Below are 25,427 nucleotides of genomic sequence, written 5' to 3'. Positions count from 1 at the left end.
GCACCACGGGCCTAGAGAAGGCAAAGGCTCCCATGGATCTCAAAGAGAAGTGTTACAGAAGTTCAGTTTACAAGAACCATGCCAGAACAATATGAAAATCACTTTTCCCACCACTGAAATGCAGCCACCTCCAGCATGGAATCCGCCAGACTTTTAACAGCCCACGACTTGGGCCAGAGAAGACATTTCCTTTCCACAGCTGAGATTACTGTGCAAATAAGACATTATTACACAAAATAGGAACACTGTGCCATCTCCATCTGTGCAGATGTGAAACAGAGAGGGAGCCCAACTCCTTCAGCTCTGGGAATGGAAGCTGCTCCAGTGACACAGGGTTACCCCTCCCGTATAAAGGCAAATCATCCTGTCTTTTGGGCTTGAAAAGGTTTGCAGGTTTGCTGTCCCTGCTGAACCAAAGTGTTGCCATTGTGCAGCCCCTTTCCCACAGGCCTGCTCCTTCTAGGAAGGAAGCCAAGCTGCATTTTGAGGTGTTAAGATCTAAATCCTGGGGGGAAACCTGAGAGCAGAGAAGGGGGCCAGACTTTGTGGATGGACAGCATCCAGACAGAAAAAAAAAAAAAAAAAAAAAAAAAGAAAAAAAAGGCCAGGTATTGCTGAGAATGAAAAAGCCTGGCTTTGGCTTTGGCAATGCTCCCTGTCCTCTGGATGTCTGTGCCTCCCTTAAACACAGCTGCATTGCTTCACCCAGAGCAGTAAATTATTTTTGCTTTTGTTTCCCATTGGTATCAAAAGGTTCCTGAGCTGGAGATGGGCCTGTATCCCTGAGGGTGCCATGGTTCTCCAGGAGACATTCCCATTGCCACCATCCTGCTGACAGCCCTCCAAAGCCAGGCTGCCTAGCAGGGACACAGCAAACCCTCTCTCACCCAGGGCTGATCTCTGCTCCTTCAGCCTTTGCCATCCCCACTCTCAAAGGCAGCAGCGTGGAGTTCCCACTCCCAGTGAAATAATATCAAGTCCCCATGCTAAGATCTCACCAGCAAATAATGCCCACTCTTCTTTTCTCCTTTCTTTTACCTCCTGCTTCTCCTCTCCCCTTCCTCCTCAGCTACCTAAAAGGAGCTTCTGCTCTTTTTCCTGGGAGGCAGTAAAGAAATCAAATGCCTGTGAGTTTCAGCAGGCAGCATTATCGTGAACCATTTTTTCCCAAGAGATAAAAGCTCCACCAGACTTATCCAGCAACCAGGCATTTTCTCAATGCACCCATGTGTCTGCCTACTTGTGCTGATGTGCATTTCCTGATAACTGCCTGCAAACAGGCAGAGCATAACCCTCTGTGCCTTTATCCTATTGGGATAGTACAGAATCTGTGTGTTCCTCACTGGAGCAATTCGAAATTGAACCCAAGAGATACTGGAAGTGCCTTTTGGTGGAAAAACACAGCCTTTTGAAGCCTCCCAGCCCTGGAAAATCCCCTGGCCGCTGGGAGAGCTGCTTTGAGCCCTGCAAAGTCATCATCGCCTTGCAGGAAATATGTTCTTTTCTTTCCGGGGAGGGGAAAGGGGAAGCGTGTGCTGTGGTGAGGATTAACCCTGCCTGTGCTGCCCTGCTTGGGGTGCCCTCCTCTCCTGCTCCCCAAAACCCTCTCTCCCCACAGCAGTGTGGCATCAGGATGGATGAGCTGAGTCTCAGAAACTCTCTGTTCTCAGGGAATGGGGTGGCATCTTCCCAGGCCATGCTGCATCCACAGCTCTCCATCCCAGCACACACAGGCAGGGCAGGGCAGGGCTGCTCACCTGCTGCTGGTGATTTTAACCAAACCTGCCAAGTTTAACAGCAACACTGCCCTGGAACAGAGGCAGTGCCTGTCCTGTGTCCCTGCCCTGCAGTTTGGAAGAGGAAAATTGTGCTTGGAAAACCCAAGAGGGACAGAGGCTGCCTGCAGTCAGGTTCTGTTCTTGTGGTCTCTCACTGTAATCCAAAGCAAGGTTTGCTCTGGGCAGTAGAGAACATTTGGCTTTGCACTGCTCTCAGTACAGCTGAATTCTCCTCTGTGCTCAGTGCCATCTTCTGGAGTCGGACTCACTGATGGGGTAAAAGTTGGAGTTGAGCCTCTTCTCCCAGTGTTTGCTTCCCCACACCTTCTTTGTTTTAAACCAAAGGTTCCAAAGTTAATATTTGCCCAGCATTTCCACTATATGAAGAACCCATATAAAGCATCCATATAAATATGGTAATTAAAAGGTGGCACCCTCTTGCCTTGTTTGAACACCATATAACTTCCCACTGGGAAGGTGGAAGAAGAAAAGTGACAGTTGGGGATATTTCTGGGGATTTCCTAGGGATTCCTCCAGCTGCCCTGACATTTTTAATCTCCTTTTTTTCTCCAAGATATATATCTTTTTCATTCCTTCACATTCTCTCTCCCTTTTTTTCTTCTTCAGTGACCTGTAAATGTATTGGTAAACACTGGGTCAATTGCAAAGCTATCAGGAAAGGTGAAAATCAGACGAGTGACTTGTTAATCATCTCCCAGGCTTTAGCTGTACCCTGTGGAAAACTGTTGCTTCTGCTTAGAGAGCTGGCAAGTGGAGACCCAATTTCAGGTTTTCAAGGATGCCCAATCTCCTTTGTGAGGGAACAAAGAGAGAGATGAGTCCTTGCTTGAGTTGAATTATCAAGGGAAGTGCACTCCATCCCTGGCCTTTGGGAGGCCCTTTGGTTTCTCTCATCCCCACAGCACTGACTAAGCCATGTTTTGTGGGCAGCCTCCCCAAACTGGGTTTGTTTTCTCTTGGCAATCCCAACCCTGCTGGCTGACTGGGGAGCCTGGGCCCCTTTATGAAATGGCAGAGGGGGAAGGGAAGGGAGGGGAGGGAATTTGCATCAATGGTAAATCATGATAAACCCTCCCTGCTATTCTTGCCTGGTGCACATTGTCCTGCAAACCTGTACAGGATGGAGGGGCTGAAGCCCAAGGAGCCTCCACAAAAACCCCTCTTTGCAAAGCCCCCATCCCTGAGCCCTGCCTGCTCCCACAGGTGGCCAGACCCAATTTTAGCTGAATCCAGGGGATGGCCAGGCAGCTCAGAGGAGCTGGCAAAGCTGCAAGCACCAAACAGCCTCAAACTTTTTTTTGTTTGTTTGTTTTTTTGGGGTTTTTTTTTGTTTTGTTTTTTTTTTGGTTTTTTTGTTGCAGAACTTGGCTGTTTGGGTCTCTAACTTTGAGTCCATTCAGCAGAGCTCAGTGCCCAGCAGAATAAGGCCTATCTTTTCAAAAGCAGCGTGTTTGGCCAGCACTCCATGGTCAGTGTACACAGAGGGGGGAAAAAGGGAAATCCTGCAGTGGGGAGAAATGCAAACAGAGGCTATTACCAAAATATGTAGTAATGTGGGGTTTTTGCTGGGGAGGGGGGGAGAGGGTGTGTGTTAACTTTTGTTTTGAAGGTTGAAGAAATAAACTGAGCGCGTTGTTTACCACGCGAAACAAAGGCGGAGCGGGATATTTTCAGGCCACTAAACTTGGATTTCAGACAGCCAACTTGGATTGACATACTGGATGAGCTACAGCCCATTGGCATGGAGAAGGGAGCAAAATATGCATCTGTCCTGGTGCCAACTTAGGATAGGCTGCCGTTTTGTTTGGTGTCTAGAGAGCTGGTTTTCGTAATTAAACCAGCCTTCAAGGCCTTTTTAAATAAAGCTGAAGAAAAGAGGAACTGAAAGGGATTCCTCTCGAGCGTATGCACACTGCTCTAGCAACTCCTGCACTGGTTTCTGTGCAGCCCCTGAAAATGTTGCTTTTTTTTTTTTCCCTTTTTTTTTTTTATAATACTTCCCTAGAAATACACACACACAGCATGCACAGCATGGCAGGACAGGGACAGAGAGGGCTGACCAAGGGAAACACATCCATCCGCTCCATCTCAGGGAATTCCATCCCCAAATTCACAGAGCCTCCCCTGACTCTTTAGCAGCAGCAGCAGCAGCTCTCTGTACCTGTGCACAGAACCATTGCAGCCAGGCCAGCTGAATGGAGCACAAGACACTCTGTTCTGTACCAGGAAAGGGCTTGGGGGGGAAGGAGTGGCTTGTTTGGGTTTTTTTCCCTTTGTTTTTTGTTCCCCCACCCCACACCCTGCCGAGTCGCTTTGATTATACTCGCCTGGTGGACTATGAATCGAACCCTAAACATTATTCTGTTACGGAGGTCACAGCTCTGGGCTGGGGGAGGATTGAGTCACATTCAGAATTTGGTCAGGCAAATAAAAATGTCATTTTAAAGCCTGAACAGCAGTGAGAAAACTGCAGCCAGTTGCTGAAGCCTGAGTGGAAAGTGCAAGGCAGTGACTTGTGCCTGAGCCCACTGAGGTGGGTGGGAGCTTGGGCACCCCCAGAGTCACCCCAAGGTGCCCCAGACCCCTCTCCCAGCCTGTGAGATGTGGCAAAGGGCCAGGAGGTTTTTGCCTCTTTAAAAGGTGCACAAATCTAATTGCACACTTTGTCATGCCGTGGTGTTGGTTTAAGTCACAGATGTTGGGATTCAGGCTTTTATTTACCCTTTTTGCTGAGCCTATTTAGGTTATTACAAATAACAAAAACATTACAAATAATAATAAAAAAGTAATTACAAATGGAACAGTAGAGTGGGAAGGGTTTCCTTGCCTTTATCAATTTTCTTACTTTTTAATAAAAACTTGAAACTAACTTTTTCACCTCATTAGAAAAGGGTTTGGTTGAAATTTAAATTAAAAAGTCTTTTTAGTAAAAGACTTTTAAACAAATCAAAGGCTGGAAATTTAGGGTGTTAACTTTGCTTTAAAATGGAAAGAGGAAAATTCTGGATACCTCTAATATCACTAAAAAGAAATCATCAAGCAGTATAATTCACTCAAAACCATTTAAAGAAACATTTTTCAACCCTGCTATTATTTTATTTTAGGATTGCATATCCAGATTTACCTTGGGTGATTTACCCTTTCAAATGACTGGCAAAATATGAAAAAAGTTGTGCAGCAAAAAAAAATCTCATTAAGTCCCTTGCAAAGGCATTCTTTGCAAAGACATAGGAAATGGTTCCATGAAAATCACCAGCTGAATTCCCCTCCCAGGATTTTGGTCACGGGGAATGCAGGTGGAATCTGTGAGGATGAAGCACAGCTCAAACCAGTTTTGAGTGTGAGCATTCAGAGCACCCTGCAGAACCCTATGCTCATCTCCAAGTGATGGAATTTGCTCCCTGCCCTTTCCAAAACTCCCTGCCAGGACAGATGACAGGACCATTTCTGTTGAGGAGGATGACAGGACAGCTATGGCTGAGGAGCTTTGCAAAGCTAATAACTCACCAAATGCGAGTTTCAACACTTCAAGTAAGCATTGCCTGTTATCAGAGCTGAGCTTTCCTGAAATCTGAAAAGGGGAGGGCTGCAGCCTCACCAAGGACGTCATTTCTGTGGGACCAGGACCTTTAAAAGTGACAGGGTTTGAATGTTGGCACTGGGACATATTTAGGGTGTGTTGTGCATTTTGTCTGAGACATTTTAGGGTGGGTTATGCCAGGTGGAGGCTCAGCAGCTCAGAGTGCACAAAGCAGTTGTGGGCACAGACACCATCCAGCACCCAGCACTGGAGGGACAAGGACCAGGATTGAGGTCTCTGGGGGACACACAGGAGGGCATGGGGCACTCTGCAGCGACAAGGAGATTCCTCCAGAGCTAGCCCAGGTGTTACAGCCCTCCAGCAGCTCTGCAAAGTCATGGGCAAGCACCAGCCCCCACCTGGTATGTCCTGAAAGCTGTGCATTCCCAGGGCGGTGTTTGTAAGTGACCACTTTGGTCACCTTGGAGAAGTGCCATACCCTGCTAGTCTCTAGGAAGGGTCAACAGGGACTGTAAAATGGCTCAGAGCAGATGGCAAGGCTGTGTGTGAAGATGGAAATGGCCTTACAGCATCATCTGAGTCAAAGCCTATGCTGACATTGAGGGAGATTTGCCAAAATCATCGTGCTTGTGCTCCCAGAGACCTCATGTTTGTCCCTCCCCAGCACAGCCTGACCTCCTGACTGTCTGCTCTGAAAATTTTGCAGCTGAACCCCAAACCCAGGTTTCCTTTACAGCCAGAAGTCCTTTTCATGCATTTGGCTGCTTTTCTCTGCAGAGTCCCTCTGCAGTGTGGCAGCCCAGCTCCCAGCCCAGCCCACACCACAGCCCCACTTGTCCCTTCCTGCTGGGCCTGAGCCCTGCAGCTGTCCCCTGGCCACTGCCGCTCAATCAGCTCCTTGTCACTGCCCTGGAGGTGCAAACAGAGAGAAGAAAAGGGAAAGATGGGGGAAAAAAAAACCCATATCTAGTCACTGGTGCCAGGGAAAAGCTGACTTCCTTCCATCTCTGCCCAAAAAAAATCTGTGCAAATAAACCCCTGTGATGTGCTCATGGTGAGCACTGCAAATATTGATGGACTTGTGTACATCTAAGAATTAGATATTAGGGTTTTCTCACAGGAAATAGATCTGTGCACACTTTTAGGTGTGCAAATAGAAGCTTCTGTGTGCACAATAGTTGCCTGCACTGAGCACACCACAGAGCATTTTGCTCACAGAAAAACCAGTTTATGCATAAAATAGCCCAGAAATAACAAATTTCACATATTAAGGACCACTTATGATCCCTCAGCAGTCCTTTGGCTGGCACACTTGAAAATACCAAGCATCTCACAATCAGCACCACCTCTTGGCACTAAAAAGTCCTGAAGCCAAGCAAAACTCTATTTTTGATGATCTGCTGGACAACTATAAACTTGTGGGAGCTGTTCTGATGTCTTGCCAGGAACAGATAGTTTTTCTTTACTTGCTGATCTCTTTGATATTGTATTGGGATATCAAGAACTTTTTTTTCCTCTGGAGGGCTTTGAGAAAAACAGGTCTTGTTTTTGGACTCTCACAATGCGTCCTGCAGGGATTAAAATAAAAGTTGTTTATAATCTATTGCTTCCTGCATTGAAGGGGCTCACAGAGCCTGCAAGAAAACACTGTACTTTGTTGCTGTTGCCACTGTGGGGTTTTTTACATGGTAATTTCACCAGGCTGCAGAATCAATAGCCATGGCTAATGGCAAATTATTGACAGTTATCTCAGGATTAACTCATTCCTGTATCCGGGCCTAGTTCACCCCAGTAATATTTAAGAAGTGCTGGTTCTTGACCAAAGTGTTTTGCTGCCCTGATTGTTGTAAAGTTCTTACTGTTCCTATATACACAACCCCAAAGAACTGGAACTCCTCAATCTCAGAAATCTGATGTAAATCAGCTGATGGTACCAGACAGCAGCCTTGTTTGCAGGGCTCAATGGTCCATTATCTGAAAGGATAACAAGACTAACCCAGACCCAGTAGAATCAGCACTATGAAATCAACTTTTCTACCACCAAAAACAAAGAAGTGATTCACAACAGATCAGTGTGGATGCGCCAGAGGCTTTGAACTTAAACAAATAATAACAGCTGTAAAATATATTTTTCTTATATTATTAAAAATCCCTGATTTTTCCCAAAACATCAGTATGTCCACCATAATCTTTCCCTTCCCTGGGAATGAGAAGTCCTGGTATCAATTTTGGATTATGTGAACCATAACTCTTAAAAACCTTAAGTGACTGCTGCCATCTGTATGACTTCCCCTCACTTGAAAGGGCCAGAAATGCAAATGAATTAATCCACAGGATGAGCTTGATGTGGAAAAATGCTGTTTACTTCAGTATGTTTTGAACAGTTCATGGTTACCCCCTGCTTTGGGGGAAAAAAATAAAAAATGCAAAAGCCATATGACACCAGAGAAAAAAATTTCAAGACCTTTTAGCAACTACTGGAATTAACCTGATGAACCCAAGCCTTGCCACAGGCAAGGTAAACAAATTGACCCTATGACTTCCACATAGCTCCGAGCTGCATGCAAGTGAAGGATCGCTGGCGTCAGGAGCTTCAACCAGAAAACTGAGGCTCTGTTTGCTCACACAACAGCTCTCTTCAAAAGGGAAGGAAGAAATAAAATGGCATTAAGGAACCAGTACAGTGAGGGCATTTCCATTCCAATCCACAAATCTGCCTGAGTTGGTCTGACTTTGTCTTTGCAGCAGAGTTTTTCCCAGCCTGGCATTCTTGAGGTTCAACCTCCAAAGTCTGGAGCAGTGCTTGAGTTTAACTGTGTGGTTGTGCCACCTTTTTGGGCTGCATTACTGGTGAGCTCTTCTGTGAAGCCACATCTCACTGACTTGAGGTATTTGCCAAATTATTGTGGGATACCTGCCTTTGTCCCCTGATCTGTCTGCAAAAGCAAAAAGAAGTCTCTGGTTTGTTGTGTCCTCCCTTCCAGCTGTTCCAGCTATTTGCCTTCGTGCACCTCCCTGGATGTGAGGCTGGAGGACACTTCAGCCCTGCCTTGTAACCTTGACCAAACAGTGCCAACAGCTCCCCTGGCCTGGGTTTCCCAGCTGGGGACACCCCACTTGAGGCTCATTCTGGGCTACAACAGCACACCCAGGACTGTAGGATGGCATCAGGCTGCACCTCTGTGTTCATCAGTTGTGGCTCCAGCAGTCTGGGAAGCCCCAGGACGCCAGTGGGATAAGACATCAGTTCAGGAGGGGCTGCCATGACCCTTGGGGATTTGGTTATGCTGGAGCTGGTGGTGAAGTTGTCTGGGGCTGGCAGACTGCCCCTCTTGTGCAGTGGGGATGACCTGTCAGGCAGCTATGGCTGCACTTTATTGGCAGGGTGTGTGGCTGAATCAACAGCAGGAATAGGAAGAATGGCGTTCCTGAAGAGCACTGGAGCAGCTGACGGCACTGGTGTGTCCAACATTTGTCTTCCACCAGCTCACAAAGTATGTCTGAAACAGATATGACAATACTGGGTCATTATTGCAGGCATAACCCGAGCCCCAGCAGAGAGACACATTCACAATGCAAGGTTCTCTGGTAAAGAGGGGGATTTCAGAGTGTTCTGGCATCTATTCACTCCTGCAAGGGGAGATTTATCTCCCCTCTGAGATGTGACTGCATCTGTTGCTGGTCTATAGCTGCCCTGATTCCTGAAGCCACACTTAGAAGAAGTCAGGTTTAACTGCACCCTGAAGAGAGGTGGGAATTGTACCCCTGTAAATGAATAAATGCAAACCACACAGTCTGCACCATGGCTATGGGCTGCACACTCAGCTCGTTGAAAAGACCACACTCCTCTCTGCTGCCTCATCTGGGACCCACCCTGCCTTTTGTGTACAAAAGGTTTCACCACGTGCTATTTTGCTATGCAGAAATAATTCTTGTTTTTCTCCTGCTTGTGTTTTTGTTACACTCCTTGCAATGGTTTTCCAATATTAATGCCCCTTAGTCACACTGGGGTTAGCCAGGTTTCTGCTCTGTATTTTTTTCCCTCTCCCCCGAGGGTTTGTGGAGAGCAGAGCAGGGAGAAGTACAGCCTCAAATGTAAAATAAACCAGGAGGCTGAATGAGCTTTCACAAGGTAAAAGCATTGTAAAAAATAGATATTTTAGGCCATGATATGGAGGGGGTTGTTTCATAGGCTGGAGTTACCTTCAGGAATGAATCATCCCACTGTATATAAAGCCCATCTGACTGCTGAGAAAAAACCTGCTTTTTGAAAAATATATTTCATCATATAATATTTACATTTGCTTTTACATTGTTATGGCCTTACTGACTATTTAGCAGCCAAGACTTTTGAGTAGTTCTGTTTCTCTTCTTTTTTTGAAAGCTTAAAGATATCTGTAAGATTTGGAGGGACCAGGAGTTGACCTATTGTCTCTATTTGCCAAGTCGGTGCTAATTCCTTCTGCAGGATATTTTCATAAACAAATGCTCCAGTAAAGTTGGTTTGAAAGGAAAAAGGAAAAAACTAAAATGAAAATAGAAGTGGCTGGGGCCCAGCACCTGGCAGTACAACCACAGGCAGCTCAGCAGAGGGTGAGCAGCCCCTTGGGGAAAAACCTCTGGGCACTCCAGGGTGATGAGTAACCCCAGCCACAAGCCATGAGTCAGCCCCCCTCTGCCAGATTAGAAGGGGGAGCTTGGTTTAAGTGTCCTTAGGCTTTAAAGAATAATAACACATGTGGGGTTTTCTTTTTTTTGGTTTTTTTTTTTTTTTTTTTTTTGCTCTCCTTTCTGATGTTTGGACCCTTGACTCTGCACTCTGCTCATGGTTTCCCGTTTCTCTCAAAATTACTTTTTCTTTTTTTTTTTTTTTTTAACTGAAAGCTGAGGTTCTCATCCAATCACTTCACTCCAGGAGCTGGGGCTTTTCAAACAATAAATATCACAAGGCTGGCAAGGAGCTCTGAGAGCTTGTGTTGGTGATTGCTGCAATAACAACCTTGGATGTTTACGCAGTGTAGAAAATAGTGTAAAAACAAGCTTCAGTTTCAAGATATAAATCTTCCCCATTGTGAGAAATAGCTTCAGAGGGCTGTTTGTTTAAATTAATAGTTGCAGAGTGGTGAATAACTGGGATAAAATAACTGGCCCAAACCTTCACCTAAATCCTTGAGGAAAAAAAATAAAAAACAAAACCAGACATTAAAAACTTCTTTTAAGATTTGAAACTTTCAGCCAGCTTGTGGCAAAACATCTTCAAGTAAGAACTCATAGCTGGACTCCTGAACTCAGTTTTAATGAAGTGTCCTGATTTTAAATCTGGTTGTTCATTTAAGATCCTATATATAGATTTAGGAAATCTAACTTTAAAGCTTCATTCTGAAAAAGTATACCTTGGCTTCTTTTGCAAATGTATTTTTATATTCATATATATGTATGTATATAGAATTAGAGAGAAGTATGTTTCTCTAAAATTCCTGGCTTTTGGCCTTGACTTGGCCTAAGTGAAAAGAATATGTGAAAAGGTTTATGAAAAATAAATCTTTGCATCCATCCAGCACCTTTCACCTGGGTATCTCAAAGCGCTTTACACCAAGGAAGAATTAATTATGCCACTTTAGCCCTGCTCAACCCCAGAGGAATCTGCAGCATGGAGTGCTCTGGTGGCTTGTCCCAGGGTGTCAGAGTGGGTTTTCTGACCTGACCCAAGCTAAGGAGGGCAGTCAGCCTCCTCCTCTGCCCTTCCTCCCCACCACCTTCCTCCTCCTCCCACCCTCACTGCCAAAATCCAGCATAGGGGTCCCATGGGCTGCTGATCTGCTGCTGCTGCTGCTGCTGCCTTCAGCACCTCCATTTCTCCAACATTTCTTGCATCCAGTCTCCCTAAACATTCTGGAAAATGCAGCCCTGACCCCAAAGAGTTTACAGGATAAACAAACACAATTTTGTGTGTGGGTGAGAGAAGAGAGATGCAAAGAAAAGCCTTGCCTTGCCAGCACCCCCTGATCGCTCTGCTTACGTGCTTTGTGTCTTTCCCTCATTCTTTATCTTTTTTGTTTATTTAGAATATGCTCTCTTCAGGCTGGGGATGCTGCCTCCTTCTCTGCCTTTTCCACAGTGCAGCCCCAGAGCTGCTTGGAGCCCCCTCACTGCTACCACAGTACAAACAATAATAAATAAAACCAGCACTGTGAAGAGATTATAATTAGAGCTGTGCTAAACTCAGCAGTTTTGGTCTGCATCGGTTCCTCCCTGCTGAGTCTACATTGTGTTTTGGATTTGTATGCAAAAAACCCAAAGCAAAACTTCCAAAGTGCCAAGTGTGGCCGGGTCTAGGCTCAAAATCATGCATATACCAGGGTGGTTTAAGAGGTTCCTCCCTGAAATTACAAATCTGCTCAATCCAGGTTTACTGAAAGGCTCCTGAACCTTTGCAGGCTTTGGGGACCAGCAAAGTTTTTGGGTTTACTACAAAAGCCTCTCTCAGCTCTGCCTAATGTCCCGAGTGCCCCCCCATGCTGCCCTGTGGCCAACAAGAGGATTTAATCTTCCCCAGCTGCCCAAGCAGATCCACTCCTGAGCACCACATCTGGCTTTCCAACAGCGCTTCAGATTGCCACATTCCCTGGCCATGCCCAAATGATGTGGGTAAACAGAGCCATGTCCAAAATCCCACTGTGACCCAGGGCACTGAAACCACCCTGAGCTGAGTAATCCCTGTGAGTGCCTGGGGAGAGCCCTGGGAAAGGCTGGGGAGGGCTGGGGAGGGCACAGCATTTTGGCTGGCACCACAGATGGGCAAATCTTCACTATCAACCCCTTGTGCACACAGGTCCTGCTCCCCTCTGCCTCTCCTGCCAGGGCTGGGCATGGAGGTGAAGCCCCACAAGAGCTGTGATGTCTCTGCAGCCAAACAGCCCAAGGATGGGGCAACTCTCACCTTCCCCTCCTCTCTGATTTTGTGTGCTTTTGGCACGTTTTTCCTCTAAGGTGCAAGTCTCTGAAATAAAGCTGGCAGGAGTCTTACATCAAAAAGTCACAATTTGCAGGGTCTGCTGCGCCACAAGGAGTCATATTGACTTTGATGAATTTTTCAGGAATAATGAGCAAAAAACAAACAAAGATTTGAATGGAGGTTTCTCAGTGTTTTCAAAATGAAAAGGGAGGGGATCATGTATTTCACAGCGATTTTTGTCTTCTGCAGATCATTAGCAAATAATAAAGGGGGGAAATTAAATTGCATGGCAAAGAAACTGTTTACTTGTACCCAGGCTTGGCACAGTCTGGGGGCTTGGATAATTTTTTCTTAATCTTTTTGCAGGACAGAAAATCCACATCCTTATTAACAGTAATTAAAACCTTAGCTCAAATTCCTAGAAAAAAAAATAATATTTTTTGCCTTACCATGGACATTTCAGCTAACTGTGCAGAGGTAAGGGGAAGAAGGGTGAGGAACCCCATTTTTTTTGATGGGGTGCACTGTGCCTCAGCTGGAGCACAGCATAAGACCCCTTCCTTGGGGCTATTGCTTTTTCCCTCTGCTCCTGAGTAATCTGCCAACAGTAAAATTTTCATTTCAACATGGAGGAAGAGGCATCCATGGCCCTGGCACCCAGACTGGGGGCAATACCCTAGCCAATAATTAAATATGGCTTAGACATATGGATGATATTGATCCAGTAGATTAAGGTCACACTTCATGGTGAATACAAGTAAAGGAAAGGTAGGACATGATGATCTTGAAGGTCTTTTCCCACCTCAAAGATTTGTACAATTCTGTTATAAGTAGATGTAGCTACTTACTTATTGTAAGCAATTAAATCTGTAGGGTTCTCAGTGGTCACGAGTGTTATCTATTTTATTAATGAATTTTAGCTTATTCCTCTTTTATTATTGGATTATTGGATTTATTAATGGATTTTAGCTTTCTGATCTGAAAAATATATGCTTTCCCTCCTAGCAGAAAATTGCATAAAGATTTCCATGGCTTCCCAGTTCTACCTCTAGAACCTCAACAAAGCCAGTAACCCAAAATCTTAATTAAAACTCCAGCACTGGTTTAAATTGTTCTACTAAATGCTGGGACAGTGAAATCTCACTGGGCCATTCTCATATTCCCACACCTCCATGTTCATGTTAATACATGTCCCTTTTTGTTATTGCTGTACTTCTTCTCTGCAATGATACATGAAAAAAGAAGAAACATGGAGGAGAAAAATTTTATATAAATAAATATATATATAGGTATATAATGGTCTCCCCTGGCAGTATTCCCTGCAGGATAAGGCTGAAGAGCTGTAAAAGCAATAGTAGGCATAGCTGAATTTTCTTTTCCCCCCTTAATTAACAGCACAGTGCCTTGCAACAGAAAACTGAGGCAGGTTTCTGCTGACTTAGCAAGTGCCTCATGAGGAAGAAATCTGTGTGGCAATTATGGCTCTGTGTCTCCCGCCCTGTCTCCTGTTGTTTGTGCAAGACACCGGCGCTTCTGCCACGGGCTTCTTCACACAGCTGTCCTGTCACTGCCAGCTTTCATGGGTAATCCATCCAGCTCAGCAGAGTTCAAATAAGACACCTCCCTTTCTCTGCTTTAATTAATGCTTTATTTGAGTCTCCCCTGGGGATGTAGCCATGCTGATTTTTCAAAATTCTCGCTTATTTTTCAAGCACGCAAGAAATGGAAAATGGCTGCTGCTGGGATTCCGGGTTTGGGAAATTTGCTTTGCTCAGTGTTCTGTTCTCAGTCAGTGTTTTAAATGGCCATGGACATCTCTTTAGCTACAGAACATACTATGCAATAAATTCTCTAGCTTGGGAAGGAGAAAAAGACAAATCTGGCCAAATTCATTGTCCCTGCAGCCTCTTCTGCTGCCCTGCACACACAGTGCTGCAGCTACAGCCCATTCCTGCACTGGTTTGTGCTGGAATTGTTCAGGCCCTTCCAGGTGCTGAGAAATCCCACATCAAGTCATGAACTGCTCCTTGATATGTTGTTGTTTTTCCTGCACCATCTAAGCCCGTGGGTTTTGCTGATCTGGGATCAAATGCTGGCCTGGTGTGACTGAACAGGCAGACAGACACCCTCAGCACCAGGGCACTGTGGCCCAAATCTGGACAAGGCAGTTCAGAGTCCACCCACTTGCCATGACTTTTTCAACAGCTCATTAAAAATACATGTGCTGTTAATAAACCAGCAAGCCAGTAAAATCCATCAAATGACAGATAAAGCCAGACAGGCTAAAACCAAAGGGCTCAACAAAGCACGTTGAGTCAGTCAGAATCAAGAACTGCTACACCCTCAATCAGCACTGCCTGATAATATTTCACTTGCTCTGGGTTTCTGTGGTTTAATGAGGAAACAATGATGTTTTGTAATCCTGGCTATTTAAACAGGTAACACCCCCCTGTGTTTCTGCAGCTTCTCCCTCCAACCACCCTGTGAGTGTTGTGCAAAGTCCTGGGGCACCTTCAGAGGCTGTGGCACTTTCAGAGAGTGTGCTGTGTAAAGGCAGCCCCAGGGACTTGTCCCATGCTGAGCAGAGCAGGAATGAGGGCAGAAGTTTTCATTTGACCTGCTCAACAGCAGCTCATGGTGCAAAGGCCCAGCTCTCACTTCCCAAGACCTTCACAAGTCAGCTCCTCCTGGGATTCCTTTCACTGAAACAGGGCACAGCAAAATGAGGGCCCAGGACAGGCTCCCCAATGGCCAGGGCGTGTTGTGAGCTTGGTTTTTCTGACAGCAGCACAAATCTGCACACAGACCATTAGTCTGGCCTCAGGGTTTGGCTAAAATGGTGTAAACTGAAAAGAGAAGCCCGGACTGGCCTCCCAGTGACAGCCTCTGATCCCCAGACAATCATCCTTTTGCTTCCTGGTCACTTTTTTGTCCTGGCATGACCAGGACACCACACTTCCAACCTTGTTCTGCCGTGTCCATGTCAATCCTCAAAGAGCCAACACTGGGAAAGGCAAAGGCACCATCTTCTCTCATCATGTCCTCTGCCAACAGGGACCAAGCTTCTTTTTCCAGCACAACTTCCTTCCTTCCTTCCTACAGCCAACATTTCAGCCCCCACATCAGATTACTGCTACCTTTTTGTTTGTCTTTTGTTTTGTTCCAAGACTGAAACCTATCCAATTTCAAGAGATTTCATGTCACAGATTATGTGATCCACATGATTAACAAATATTGATAAGGCTTATCCAAGAAGTGACTTGTGCTCAATGCACAGAGGCTGGCCTGGGGTCTGGACTGGATCCTGGGTTTCTGAGCTCCTGGTCAAGTCCTACAAGAGCTGCCTGGAACTTTTCTAGTACCTACATGTCTTGCTATCTAAATCTCCATCACCATAATGCCTGTGCTCCTCCCAATAACAACACTCCCTCTCGCTTTGCCTTTCTCACCACCCTACAAGTAAAGATGGGCTGATAATCTCAAGCAGGGATATTTGCGTGTGTGTGTGCCTGTGTGTGTGAATGAAGAGCAGTTGTGCATCAACAGCTGTGATAAAGTGCATGAAAATTACCTTGGCACTCACAGTCCATCAGGTATGTCAGGTCAGCAGGGCTGGACTAAGGGAATTCTCCCACTGGGTTCAGTATCAGCAAGTTATTCTTGCAACCAAACTGAAAAGAAGCAGCCCAAAGCGACCTCCCCCTGGCAGGAACTGGTGAACCCTATCTAGCCATGAGGCTGGTGTGGTTAGATGTCATTCTCACGAAGGGGATTTATCTGAGCTCAAAAAAGCCAAAGTGAAGGCTTGATACCGTCTATTCAAGGGGTTAGGTGAGATGCAAGCACCAAGTTCATCACACCCATCTAAAATGCTGAGTGAAAGGCTTAAGGTCACTCCTTTCTCAGTGCTCCTTTGGCATCACTGGACTACTTAGTGCTGCTTTTTCTTTTTATTGTTCCTCTCTGTCCAGTATTGTTTGGAGATTTAAAAATTAAATTAATCAGCGTCTTGGAGCATAACTTACAAGGTGGCTTTATTGTGAAATTGCAGCGTGACTCACGGAGGCTGCAGATCCACTTCTGAGGCCGGGCTGGCTGTGTTATTTCTGCCTGTTGTTTGTCTCCAGGCTGGCTTTGAGCAGGACCTGCAGCCACACAATGCAAGGAGCTGAGAAATGGCAGGGCAGTGCGTCATGCCGGGCGCGGCTGAGCAGCCATGTCACAGGGAGAGATGGCAAAGATTACAGGGAGGATCTGAGCAGGATCCAGGGGAGGGTGAGGAACAAAACATCCTGCAACTGTAAAAATATCCTTGTATGTCCATGGCTCAGGAGACAGGGAGTTCTGCAAAGTCCCATTCACCTGCTGGGGGGAACAAATTCCAAATGTCACAAAGATAGACAGGTGCACGTGGAAAGAGGTAAAATGGGACAATATCTCACAGGAGCCCAGCTCAGCTGGCAGCTGTGGGAAGATTCCCTCGTGTCCACTCAAAGAGTGGCACCACTTGAATTTCTTGAGCCAGAAACAAGTACTTCTGGGAGCAGGAGAAATTGTGCTGCCTGGTTTCCTGTGAGTCTCTATTTTGTGGTTGATTATCCGAGGCTAATAAGGGGCGAGAGCTGAATAAAGCTTTTCCTGTGGTCAGGGCATCCTGTGTGGATTCTCTGGGGTCTAATAATACAGTTCACCTTCCTCTTCTGCCCTTCCTTCAAAGAGGCACTAATTTGGATGTCTGTCTTCTGCACAAGTGCCAAACTTTCAGAAATCTGTATGAACTTTTTATCTGCAAAGATTCTCTGGCAAATATGTCTGAAGTTGGCCTGCTTAATCCAAAGCTGCCATAGCAATATACACATAGATATATCATCAGCCAGACCTCATTTGTTTAGGAAACAAGGATTCATTTAAAAAAAATAAATCACACCTTCCCCAAAGCAGTAACACATTATCTGAGTGCTGACCAGGCCTGGTTTAGAAAGCCAGGGCTCAACTTGTGATAGTTGCTTAGCAAAAGGCATCTTACACCAAAAACATCAACCACAGACACAGATCTTACTGGGGAGCTTCATCAGTGCAGCTGTGGCATGGGAAATGCAAAAATAAAGTGCTCACTGAGAGGGTACAGGCAGGAAATACCCCAGGAGCACAGGGCAGGGGGACAAACTCTGTGCTTTCATTGAAACAGGAAAGGCAGATGGAAACCAAAATAAATGAAGCTATACTTAAAATAAAGATTACCATAGCCTAGGCTGACAGAGGTATTAACACCTGACCTAAGAATGGGTGGGGATGTTTGGGAGAAAGGAAGGGAGGCCTGGAAAATGGTGGTGTTATCCAGATAAGTCCCATGGAATGAAAATAAACACCTGATATCTGCTAAGTAAGGGGTACATGGAATAAGTCAAACATGACACTCTGGTGGTTCATATATTTTTGTGTGTTCATGAAGAATTGGATCTGCCAGAACATGGAAGTGGAGCTTATTTAGGTTGTACTCATGTACCTGTTTACCTGACCTTTGAGGCTGCTGCAAGAGCTCCTGGTGTGGAGCTGGTGTCTCCGTGCTGTTTGCAGAGCCCAGCAAGGGAGCACAGCTCAGAGCTGGGCCAGGTGCTGCTGGCACTTGGCTGCAGGACACTGATGTCCCCCTGTGAGGCGTTTCCCTGTGTCTGTCCCGCCTGGCAGTGATGCCTTTTTCCTACAGCATCGTTGTAGAATTGACGCCAATTCCAGCTCCGTTACAACTCATCCCAAAACCAGCCAGATAATGGGATCCTGTTCATGGGATCCTGTTCATCAAAGCCCTCCTGTTGTTTCAGAGACACAAGCTGCTAGTTCTCTGTGAATATGAATGCCAAGGTTTTTTCCAGCAGGATGTCATGATAGATGACAATTATTACTCCCCGGAGACCTGAGAAATGGTAGTGTAGCTCTATCTCTGGGCATATGTGTGTTTGAGTACTTAGGAGACTCCAAAAGCTTATCCTGAAAGTGTAATCCTGCAAACTGTTGACCACTCTGGCTCCACTCCAGCAAAGCACTTTAATATTTGGTGAACTCAGGAAGACTCTTCCCATGCTCCAAGCACATCCATAAGCACTTGGTTGGAGCAGAGTTTGCTCCAGAGCCACACCTTGCACAAGAGAAATCTCCCCAGGCTAGTCCCAGCCTCTGTGCCTGCCGTGGCCATTGGCTTCCTCACAGCTACCAGCAAGCTAATGCAACACTGACATTGCCTGGCCTTGCTGAAGGGGAAAAAAGTTTCAGTGGATTCAGCATTCCACCTCAGTGCAATATCTAACAGGACAAGCAAGGTGGGAGGGAGGCAGTTTTGCAGGCAGTGCTGTAGACAAAAGATGTCCCTTCCCAGAACCAGCAGTCTCTGGGCAGCAATAAATCCACATGCTAAAAAATAAAGCAATTCCTAAAACAAACAATTCAGGCTTCGAAGTGTACAATAGGCAATTAGTTTGAATAATTGGGTGTAACTGTAGGCAGAGAGAAGCTACAAGACCAGATGTGCATATAAAGCTAAACACAGGATCTAATCAAATCAATCCACCATCTGGAATGAGAAGAAACATCATGTGACAGATCTGGTCAATATGTGAAAATGGTACAAATTTCTGGATAACGAGCTTCAGCTAAATCAATATGTCACATGAGTCAGAAATGGAAGCATCCATAAAATGGATTGCACCAGTTCAGCTAAATCACATCTGATTTTACTGCATTAATACCAAACTGGCCTTAGGTGACCTATCACAAATAACAAGCCGGGAGTATCAGAATCACATACCCACAGGTAGAAATAGCTCATGGCAGACTAAGGTTCATATGCACACTTCTGTCCATACAAAATAAATCCTACCTATCAAACTACTCTTTTCCAAGCAGTTGGTGTTAAAACCCTCCAGGCAGCTGTGTTTAGGTCAGAGAATGGATCCTGGTTCATTGGAGCTATCTCAGGAGCAGGACCTACAACAAGGGCTGGAAACAGAGGAAATGTATTGGTAAAGCCAAGAGTAGAGAGTTGGAGAGCACAGAGTTCTCCACTGCTAGAGAAGGGGTGTTCAGTGGGCTGAGCTCAGGACTCTGCTGCTTTGGAGGCAGAGAGCAGAGCCTCCAGGAGGTGACAGCAAACTTATGTAATCTGTGGGGTTAAGCGTTTCGTGCAAAGCTTCACTGCCTTAGCAACATGTGAGTGTGTTTGTGGGTTTGCAGATTGACTCCAGTGCTCCAGCAGACCATCTTCCCCTTCTGCTGCCTCTCTGGAAATAGTTCAAGTCAGTGTGTTGTGCACATAACTGCTACTGGCTTTCCCAGCCTCCATAAATCATATTTAAAAGATAGACAAAACCTAGGGGTGTCAGCAAACCAACAAGGGGAGGGATTTTTCTGGCCTAAAGTGAGAGGAACTGGGGGAGACCATGTGGCTACTGCAACTATTTTCCACACATGCATTTTGTTTATGGCCTGTGTGTGCAAAATATGGCAGAATAAAAAGCTCTCATGGGAGCTGGGAATCTGTCCAGCATGTGGCAAAGCCCCATTATGACCCAGCCCTCTTCAGCTGTCCTGCTGCCATGCCAGGGGTGTTTCTCCACAAGCCTTTTCTGCAGCAGGAGTCACCTGAGGTAAAAAGATGTATTTAAGCATCAGCAGCTCTCACAAACAGAGGCTCAAAAGTATCCCCAAACAGCCCATGGGTGTTGAAAGCCAATCTGGTGCTCAAGGTGAAGGGGAGGGACACCTTGAGCCCCATGTTCTGACTGACTTTGTGGCTTGCTGTGCCTTTTTGCTTTTTTTGCTCTTTTTTCTAACAGCCCTGCATGTCACCATGGAGTCCAGCCCCCTTTTCACGGGGGGATGTTAGAATAAATACACATTTCAACACTCCTTCAGCTCACCTCACAGTCCCAATAACAACAGTGCAATATTCTTAAACTGCTTTTGCAAGTCTCCTTTCTACAGGGCAGTTGAAAGGATACAAAAGCATTTTAACAATTTTGTAGCTCATCTCCGGAGCGTTTTTGTGAGGTGGGAGAAGGGGAGTTTTGTTGCCATTTGCCCATGGACAGCTGCCAAGCTCACCTGTCTCCACTGAGCCAGGGAGGGCCATATCACATCTCTCTGCAAACTCTGCAGCCAGCTCTGGATGGCTTCTCACTTTACTTATCTGAAAAACACGCGTTGCTCTGTTTAACCCTTTCCCAGCACTCGCCTGAGGGTGTTGCTCAAAACAGGCAACTTCTGTTTGGGCTTAGGGAAAGTCAGAGCTGTGAGGTGGATTTGGAGAAACCTGAAACCAGGACCCTCCTGTGGAAAAAACCTTCACCCAGTGAAAATTCCTCTAACCCTGCAAGTCATCCTACTGACCTCGGGCCGAGTGTCCACAGCTCTTCTTTTGCCACTCCCTGGTCAGAGTTAACCAGCCTCCAAATCAGACCCTTCTTTAAAAACCTCCAATTCCACAAGGTGCTGCCTACATCTCCCTATGGGCCACTTAATTTTTGCACTTAATTTCTGCTTTTAATCTCAAAAATTGTAATGAAAATCCTCCTGTGTAGGACTGACAGAGGAGAACTGTGCCGTTTTGTTTGCTGGCGTTCAGGAAATATTTGTTGATCCTCATGTGGAAGGTGTGACAGAAGTGTGGTGTCATCTACTCCCCTGTGTAAGGATTTCCATCCCTACAAATGAATATTCTCCACCCTCCTCTTCTCCTGGAAAAAATAGAGTGCACTGAATTATTCCCTGTCACATTCTTTCACTGAGCTGGCAAAATACAGTGAAATCCAGCAGAGTTTAAATGATATGGAATATGCAGGCGAAGCTTATCTAAGATAAAGCGTGAAGATCAAAATCAACAAAGCCTCACAAAAGAAAGCCCTAAAAGAGCTTTCATCTGCCTGATCCCATTTCCCTGCCTACACTTCTTTGTACCCTATTGCAATACATTAGTTCTGCTTTGGTTTCTGCTCTGCAGCAACATTTCTGCTTAAGAAAGATTCTGTTGAGTCATTACCAGCATCAGCCAAACAGGCTTTTCAAGAATGGAGGAGAAAATAAAGGCAGTGGTTTTCAAATTAATTCCATGCTGCTTAACCCTTAAACCACTAGTGACTTTCAGACTCTCAGCCAAGTCAGTGCTGAGCAGAATTTGGGGCTGTTGAGCCTGAGACAGAGCAATGTCAGTGCTTTTGTCAGTGATTGACCGGTCAGGCAGTGCTGGCCATGCACCTGGAAGGCAGAAATTGTAGTGAAGGTCTCTGCTGTCCAAGCCACGTCCTAAACACTCCCTTCTTGCTTGTAAACACTGCCTCAGATAACCCACACACCTAAACAGAGGCAGGGAGAAGGGCTTTTCCTACCAGAAACTAGCAGTTGTAAATACAGAAATGGAAGAGAAGCAAGCACATCTCTTCCTCTAGGATGTAGCAGAGATTCTCTACTTCTTCTTTCCCCAGCAGGTTGTATTTAGGAGACAATAGTGGTAACCAAAGAGATAAAACCTGAATAAGCTCCTGGTACCTTGAGGTTTGAGGAGCCCACAGGGGAGCCAACACTTGGAGTGAGAAGAGACAGAAGAGGCAAAAGTGGATAAGGTGATTTTCCTTGCCTTGGCTTTTAAAGCAATCTCAGTCTCCTAAGCTTTCAGTCCACGCTGCCAATGGCCATTTCCAAAGTTATCTTTGCTCAGAAAAAGGCTGGAATCGTTCTCTCCCCCTCTTATTCTCTCTGCCTCCCTTTTTAATGAAAGCTCAGTTTAGATCTGATATCACTCTAAAAGGTTTGCTATCAAAGTTTATTAGACCCACTGGGACAGATCACAGTTTGCAGAGGCTCACAGTTTCACAGCAGATAACTGTAAAGTGAACCATTCAATGTTCTTCAAAATGCTCCTTTTTCTTGGGCTCATCTATAACACAAAGCTGCACTGTGTTCAAGCATCATTAGAAGTGATCCCAGCTGATTACACGATGCTGGCCATAGTTCTGCCTTTGGAGTAAAGTCAAGCAGCCCCCAGCCCCCAGCCTGTCCCACTGGGTGATGCTGAGGTGAGTGGGAGCCATTTGCAGTGAAGGAAAGCCCTACCAGCACAAGGGGATAATGCCAGCTATGGGCTCCTAAAGAAAGATCAGAACTTCAAAAATACTAGGAAGCATGAGTGCAGCTTCCCTTTAAAAATTCATATGTGCCTTTCCCTGCTTAATGATAATGATAATAATAATAACAATTAAGAAGGACTCCTCTACTAGGGACTACAGCTGAGAAATTTCAGCTATAAAGCAAAGAAATGAAAGAAGGAATTAACATGCCTTCCTATTGAATGGCTGAACGGCTGTTTCTTCTTTTCTTTTTTCTTTTTCTTTTTTTTTTTTTTTAATGAAGCCATTGGTGTTAATATGAGGTTTTTAGTAGGCTATCCTCCTAAAAGTGCATGGGAATAAACACCCTATCTGGCGAGATCTCTGACTGCAACATGTATCACCGAGGCATCCATTTACAGTGGGAAGGGAGGGGAGGCTGTTCCATTTCCCAGGACAGTCATGGAAAGCATGATGTCCCACAAGCAAGGGTGGTGAGGGCTGGGAGAGGTACTGGGAAAAAAACATTCACAATAAAGCGAAGAGTGAAGGAGAGTTTCAGGGCAGATGTTTGCAGGATGCATCATCACCAGCCCTGGGAAAAGGCTGAGAGACAAAATGCTTGAATTGAGTCCTCGGGCCAGCAATGTCCTGTCCTTCTGCTGCCATTGTCCCTGTGACTTTGCAGTGTCATCTGCTCCAGAGCAGCAGGCTGGACAAAACTCAGGGAGTGGGTGGCTCTCAGATGCCCATGCTCCCTACCAGGCTTTTCCCTTGCTTTTGGCCTCAGAATGCCTCTCACCAGCAGCATTTGGAACCATCTGACAGCTCTTCTGCTCTCTGATTCCCTAACAGGTCATGCAGATGGACCAGAAGCTGGATGACATCCTGAGCACCCTGCAGGCTCAGCTGGGGGATCAGGCACAGACACAGATGCCAGGGGCAGCCACCCCACCTGTCAGACACCCACAGACACCCACAGAGTCCCCCCAGTGACCCAGGAAATGTGAAAGCCAGGGGACAGCCACACGGGACCCTTCTGCTCTTCCACGTCTGGGTATCTCTCACTCTTGGTGTCCTCATCTATGTCACGGGTGAAATGAAATATAAATTAAATAAATGAAAAATCTGCACTAGTGGATGAAAAAAAACTGAAAAAAAAAATAAAAAAAGAGAAGAAACAGCAAGAAGCCAGCCACGACCTTAGGAGAGCACATAAGTTCTGCACCTGTTTTATTTTATTTTAGCTGAACTCTGGCAGCCAGCAGCAGCCCAGCTCCCATCCCCCAGCCCCACTCGGGCTGAGCACACAAGCACAGGGCACGCTGTCAAGGGAAGCATCCCAGCCAGGGTTAGGATGACCCATTTGTGGGCATGGAAGGAGAAAAGAACTGTTCTTCTGGCATTTAATCACTAAGTTTAATGCTCACAGCATGCCCCAAAGGGGGAAAGGAGCCAGCATTTGAACATGAAACAAATGGAAATCAGTGAACAGGAAAATTAAACAGCATGTTTTGACTTCTACCAAGCAGTGAGGATCATAAGAAGGGCAGATTTATATGCTGGTGCGAATGACAAAGTAAAGACAACAGGCTACTGATTAAAAATATGGAAGTGTACACAGGCTGGTTGACATATGAAAGGCTGAAGCAGAGACTTCAGCTAATTAAAGCAAAGGGCTGCCAGTGAGATGAGATGCATGTTGGAACAGACAGGCAGGAGAGATAGGATCTGCGTAGGCTTACTTCACCAGAACACTGTAATAGTTATCAGCTACTCTGATGACTGTTATGCAAAATGTTCTCAAGCTTTTACCTTCATTCAGCAGAGGTTGTTGACTCCAGTTGCCTTAATTTTAACATAAGGAACCTGTATGGTAATTGGCTATGAGCTGTCTCTGTGAAGCTGGGTTAGAGCCACGGGGTAGCAGGGTGCTGCAGGAGGGCTGCAGCTGTGATTGAGAGTGGCAGGGCTCCTTAAAGAAAACAGAAATGCACACACTGTTGATGAAAGCTAATGGCTGTTTAAATAAACTGCTGTGTATAATGTTCAATGCTAGATTTATTTTTTGCCTTGTAATCTGGCTGTAAATCGAGTGCACATGCTGGCTGACGTGCTGTTGTTGAGGAACACCCCTGGTGCAGGTAGCTGGGCTGGCAAGCTGAAGATGGAAATGCAGGCTGAGATGCAGGTTTAAATGCAGACTGAAGTACAGGCTGAGCTCTGGGTGGAGCCCAGGACAAGAGGATGAACTGCTCACCTTTGGGTGACAAAGGGCACAAAGGCAGGTGACAGCCAGCCAGGTGAATGGACACTGAGACGCAGCAGCAGCAGCTGGGAATTGCCGACCTTGGACAACAAGGGAGATGGAAACCAGTGATGGCAGCGAGGTGGATGGACATGGAGATGGGGACTGGCCATGGGGAGACTGTGATGGGATAAAATCCCAGGATTCCTTTGCTGGGGTCCCTCCTTGGAGGCAGCAGCTTGGGGAGTTTCTGTGTCACTGCCCCAGGAAGAAGTGGCTTCATGGAATGAGACGTGTGGGACTCTGCCACCTCTGCCATGGCAAAGCTGGTGTGATGTGAGGGGGATGTGTGGGGAGCCAGGGCAAGGGCCTTCAGCCCCAGAAAGTCTCTGAACTTGGGAGTGCCACTGCCAGAGAGCCCCAGAGGGAATGGTCTGACTGGTGAGTTTCCTTAACACTGCCACCATGAAATGGATCTTACCTGGCACTTCAGAAAAGGGACAATACAGCACTGCTGCTAAAAACCTAAATAATAAACCAAGCTAAAATGGGTGCAGTGTTACTTACTTGAGTCTTTTAAATATATTTGCATAACCAACAATTTGAATGAGCAGAAGACTGCAGAGCAAAGACCTGATTCCTGGGAAATCCTAAATATATTCTATTCCCACTCATATCCGTGAAAGCCAAGCCTGCATTGCATTTAAAAGCAACCTGAAAGACTGGTCCCCTAATAAGCATTTATTTGGACAAATGAGTGGTCCATTTCAATGTAATCAAATTAGTTTCT

The 25,427-nt window shown here is 45.9% G+C and overlaps 1 protein-coding gene across 1 annotated transcript in view; it reads left to right on the top strand.

The window, feature by feature from the left end:
* The window catches only part of LOC131557769 (potassium voltage-gated channel subfamily KQT member 1-like), a 400,618-nt gene extending 377,233 nt beyond the window's left edge, over positions 1-23,385 (top strand). The window contains exon 17 of the mRNA XM_058805223.1: positions 23,245-23,385. Within this exon, the coding sequence (XP_058661206.1) occupies positions 23,245-23,385 (141 nt within the window). The remainder of the gene's footprint in view (positions 1-23,244) is intronic.
* The last annotated feature ends 2,042 nt before the right edge of the window (positions 23,386-25,427 follow it).

Source organism: Ammospiza caudacuta, chromosome 5 (genome assembly GCF_027887145.1).
Source record: "Ammospiza caudacuta isolate bAmmCau1 chromosome 5, bAmmCau1.pri, whole genome shotgun sequence".
Lineage (NCBI taxonomy): Eukaryota > Metazoa > Chordata > Aves > Passeriformes > Passerellidae > Ammospiza > Ammospiza caudacuta.
The sequence above is the reverse complement of the archived record's forward strand: the minus strand, read 5'-3'. Positions and strand labels throughout refer to the sequence as shown.